This window comes from Euphorbia lathyris, chromosome 7 (assembly GCF_963576675.1).
Source record: "Euphorbia lathyris chromosome 7, ddEupLath1.1, whole genome shotgun sequence".
Taxonomy (NCBI): domain Eukaryota; kingdom Viridiplantae; phylum Streptophyta; class Magnoliopsida; order Malpighiales; family Euphorbiaceae; genus Euphorbia; species Euphorbia lathyris.
The window spans coordinates 21691020-21696327 of NC_088916.1; the positions used below are offsets into that span (position 1 = coordinate 21691020).

At 31.2% G+C, this 5308-nt stretch overlaps 1 protein-coding gene across 1 annotated transcript; it reads right to left on the reverse strand.

The window, feature by feature from the left end:
- Positions 1–559: 559 nt before the first annotated feature.
- Positions 560–4669, reverse strand: LOC136235476 (cytochrome P450 CYP82D47-like). Its single transcript, XM_066025171.1, has 2 exons — positions 3742–4669; positions 560–1317 (listed from the first exon to the last, which is right to left on the reverse strand). Exons 1-2 carry the CDS (start codon positions 4642–4644, stop codon positions 694–696), a joined length of 1527 nt encoding a protein of 508 aa, XP_065881243.1. The 5' UTR covers positions 4645–4669; the 3' UTR covers positions 560–693.
- Between the last annotated feature and the right edge of the window lie 639 nt (positions 4670–5308).

Genomic DNA, 5308 nt, shown 5'->3' on the forward strand with positions numbered 1-5308 from the left:
ATAACCGAAGAAGAAGATTCCGATTTGTCATCGGTTGAGGGAATAATATGATCGAGAACCTGAAAAGCGGTAGCATGAATTTTGAAGAGTTCGGACCATGTTGTATATTGGCTTGTGGTAGATTCCAGAGGGTCTTTGATGAAGGTAGAAATATTGGAGATAGTAAGGGCTGGGTGAGGGGTAGGGGAGGCTGTTTTGTCTGTCATATTGAAAGTAAAAGGCAGAGAAAGAGAGACGAAGCAGAGGTGAGGAAGAAGAGGTCGGCTGGAATAGAAGAAAAGAAGAAGGCATGATCGTGGGGATTAGGGTTTCTTAAAAAATAGCTTCTGATACCATGATGGAATATGAATCCCTTGGTATTCTGATTAATAATGTGGGGTATTTATACATACACTGAATCCTATAATTATGCTAAATATAGTAAATGCAATAAATACATAATATTTACTTAACATATCTAACAAAATTTACTAAAGCGTCTGAACTTTAAATCCCAAACACATCATTCCGAGAGTCAAACTCCCGGAAAGCGTATAAAACTACCCTAAAATCAGAAATATAATCAAATATAACCAAATCTTATAAATACTATGTTATACTGCAACAAACATATCTTATTCCCATAATATTGAAATCAACAACTCCACATTAATAATGATATATCAACTAATATACATAAATATATATGCCAATTTATTTATAGAGATAAGAATGCAGACGTGGATTGACAACAAGTTGAAGAGGTGTAGCTCTAGGATTAGTTAATCCAATGCTTTCAGTCATATCAACTGCTTCACCGGTCGGGGTTGAGAAATCAAAGGCATGTAGTAAAGAAGCAAGTATTAGATGTAAAACTTGCATAGCAAAAGAAACACCGGGACACATTCTTCTTCCACTACTAAAGGGTATAAGGTCAAAATGTTGTCCCCTAACATCATAATCTTTGTGAGTGGTAAAGAATCTTTCAGGATCAAACTTGAAAGGATCGTTCCAAACTTGTGGGTCATGGTGAATCTTCCAAAGATTTAGGTAAAGCATTGTGCCTGTTGGAATATAGTAATTGGCCACTGTGCAATCCTCAGTTGATTCATGTGGGATTGAAAGTGGTCCAGCCGGATATAAACGAAATGTTTCCTTGATGATGGCTTGAAGGTAGACCAAGTTACTAATATCAGATTCAACCACTTGTCTTTCTCTACCAACGTGGATGTCTAACTCATCTTGGGCTTTCTTTAACACATTGGGATTATTGACTAACAAAGAGAGAGCCCATATCAAAGTGACTGTTGTTGTGTCCGAAGCCGCTAGGATTAGAGTCTATAATACAATATGTGTGAGTTCAATTATATTTCCACCAAGTACACTTAATATAGAAAAAATATATTGAAGAAAACAATGTGGATTTATATTCCTGCAAGTAGATAAATGTGATATTTGTTTCTAAGACTATGTATTTTGTATAGTGAATTAAAAAACATTGTGTTAAATTTCGTTAATTTAGAAGTTTTATTTGTTAGACGTGATATATTGACTTGTTGATTTTGCTAATGTAACATATTTAATTGTTAACTATTACTCAGGTCTAACTTCAAAATATATATATAACATACCAAAATAGTATTAATCAATTTCTTTTTCTTAAACAAGTATGAAAAGTAATATTAGTAATAAATTATATTATTATTTAGTTTATTTATAATTAAAAATAAGTAAATAAATTTATAATAATATAATATTTTATTTGGAATAATATAAATCTATTTTTCATCTAATATTTATTTTATGTCGTGTTAAAACTAACAAATTTTATAACATGCTTTTAGAAATAGAGAGACTAAAAGCATTTCTAACAGCTTCTTAATTTGGCTCTTAAGTTAAAATTTGAGGATGGAGAGTTAAAAATCATCTCCAACAGTGTCCTAGTGGCTCCTCAAATCACTAAGAGTCTCTTCATCCTTTCTATTAATAGAGAGCCTCTCTCCACCTCTTAGTGTCTCCTAACTTCATTTTTTATTAATAATTTATTATTGAGGTTAAGGAGTGCATATAGAGAGTATTATTGGAGATGATATATCTTAGTCACTCTTAAATCACTAAGAGTCAATTATTGATATTATTTTTAGAGAGTGCACTAAGAGTCTCTTGGAGATGCTCTAACTACTGTAATATTTTCATAATAAACTCATAGCATAATAAAATATTATCCTAAAATTCAATTATTATATATCAAAATTGTAGATGGAGACAAAACTGAGTATAGGTTAGGAGTGCGGCTGTCCAAGTTTCATGACAAAAAATGGTCCATTTTTTAATTAATATATATAGTAATTTTTATTTATTATAAATATAGTTATAATATTCATTCAGGCTTAAAATCAGACTAAATAATGTGATATTTTACGCATAAAATGGACCAAAATTTTTACTAAATTTCTATTTTAAACTTTTAAATAATTTTTTTTTAATATTAGAAACTCTTTATCTTTTATTTTGACTAGAGTCCGTAAAATACCAGGACATGCCTTAAATGAATAGATTAAATAGTTAATTTTTTGAAAACTTAAAAAATTTATATTATATTTTTGAAAATAAATAAATTGAACTTGCATACTAATAATTTATTTAACAAATCCTACCAAAAAAAAATAATTTATTTAACAAAAGAAATTTTCTATTTTTGTCATGAAACATTATTGACACACATGGGGTTAGATACCACTGGATCTTCCCCCATCTTCCCCCATGCTGCCCACATAACTTAAAAAACTAATTAATTCCTTATCACATACAACAACCACAATCCAATCATGCATTTGAGATTCATTCATGTCATAAAAACAAAATCACTTCTTAAAAGCATGCAATCAATTATGTCATAAGAAATTCAAATCAATAACTTTCATTCAACCTCCTTTCTTTCACATTTATTATAAATCATTTCCATGAAAAGGATTTTGATATAAAATTATTGAGTAAATAGTTTATTATTATCATTTTTTTTACCTAATATATTATTTAGTTTTCTAATTTTGAAAAACATATTATAAGATTTTTTTATCTTTTATCAATATTAACCATTTGGTCCTCTTTATTTTTTTTTAGGATTTTAACCGTTATACTCCCTCCATTCCATTATATAGGTCATTCTAGCAAATTAGTTTTTTCCCTAAATATAAGTCATTCTAGGATTCCAATACTTATTGCCCAATAGTGACATGAGAGAGAATTATTTTTTGTATTGGTACATGTGTTTTTTAATATTCCAATGCTTATTATCCAATAGTGACATGAGAGAGAATTTTTTTTAGTTAACCAATATATTTCTTAATTTGTGTGAAATATCCTAGAATGACTTATATAATGGAATGGAGGGAGTATTTAATATAAATATATAAATAAAAAATAATAAAGTAACATGGTCATTTTGTATCATATTATGTCTATCCTAAAAAATTAGGCATATTCGGTTATAAATCTAACAAAAAAAAATTTATTAATGAGTTAATATTGAAAAAAAGATAGAAACCTTATAATTTGTTTTTCAATATGTTATCTAAAAAAATAAAAACTAATAAATTATTTATCTTAAAATTAAAAGTTTAATTAAAGAAAATCTATTGTAACGATATCTTCGGTTTAATTTTAAATCTTTTTATTTCGAAGGATCTTTTTTCAACAATCTCTAGGATTTATGCTCAGCCTTAACACAGTGTTTACTTCAAAAGAAAATTAATTACGTACCAGACATGTAGCTTTGTTGACAGTATCAGAATCTCGATCAAAAGTTTGATTTCCATCAAGAACATCAAGCATCACATCTATGAAATCTGCTTCCCCTTTATTAACACCAGAAGCTCTTTTCTGTTTATGTTCCTTAATCCACTCCATCATCACAACATCAAGTTCTTTCGCCGTCTTCTTCATCTTTTTCTCATATCCACCGATATCCAACCACCGCAAAAACGGCAGTCCATCGGCAGCCACAAACCTCCCTGACAAATCAAAAAAATCCCTCAACGCTTCTTTCCATCCCTCATCTTTCCCATATCCACCAGATTTCCCCACAACTATTCTAGATATCACATTCAACGTTATATCTCCAACCAATTTCTTCATCTCCACCAATTTATTCACTCCCCCCAATTTATACAGCTCTTGTAAAGCTGCCCGGACCTCCGATTCCCGGACATGTTTGAACATCTCGAGACGGTGGTTAGATAGCAGCTCGACCGTCGCGAGCTTCCGGATTTGGCGCCAGTAGTTTCCGTAAGGGCTGAAGCCAAACATGGATCGATCGTAACCTAAAAGGTCCATTGCGAGAGTGTATGGGCGGTTCGCGAAGGTTTTGTCGTGTGTGGTTAAGCACTCTTTGGCTATCTCCGAGTTGTTGACGACTAAAGCGCGACGGATCCCCATTTTGATGGTGAAAATTGGGCCGTGTTTGTCGGCCATTTCGCCTAGTACTATGTGCGGTGGTTTTGGACCTCCGAGGAGGTGGAGATGGCCGATTAGAGGCCATGAACCTCCGGCTAATGGGGCTCCGGGTTTCTTTTTTCCGGTGAATTTTGAAATGAGAAAGAGGAAGGAGAAAATGAGGATGAGAAAGGGTATAATGAGATGGGGGGAGTCGTGGGGTATTTCCATGATAGGAGAATCTAGAATATGCAGAAAAAGGGTAGGAGTTGAGGTCTTAATATATTACTAAAAAGGACACCAAATGTGAACAATCAGTTTTGGTTTTTTTGTCCATATTCTTAGATCTTTGCTGTCTTGCTTTGACATTCACAAAATTAAATAAATTAGATTATTTTTAATTTTTTTCTTTGTCAACATTTCTGAATCAAATTGGATTTTCAAAATTTAGTGTTCATAACGTGAGTGGAATTTTTTTCCAATTGATCAATGTTTGTAGAAGATTTGGTTTTGTGAACTATGGTTTTAACTTTTAGCTGAATTGGTAAATTTGTTAGATAACATGATATCAGAATAATGATCAAATGTTAACAACTAATTAATTAGTAAAATTAAAATCAGATAATAAAATGAGACTAAATTATCAGCTTAACCTTTTTTAGTTAAGGCTACAATCATAAATTACGGTTTTGTGGACATGTTTTTATATATAAATGATTTTTTTTTTTTTTTGAATCCATAAATGAAATTTTAATATACAATTATTTATATAATTTTTTTTGGTAGGAAAAAGTTTAGGTAAGGGTAAGTCTATCCACTTCCAAGGTCAGGGCAAACCACAGACCTCGATGAGGGTTTACAGTGGAATTTACAGATCACCTACCAATGGGGGTTA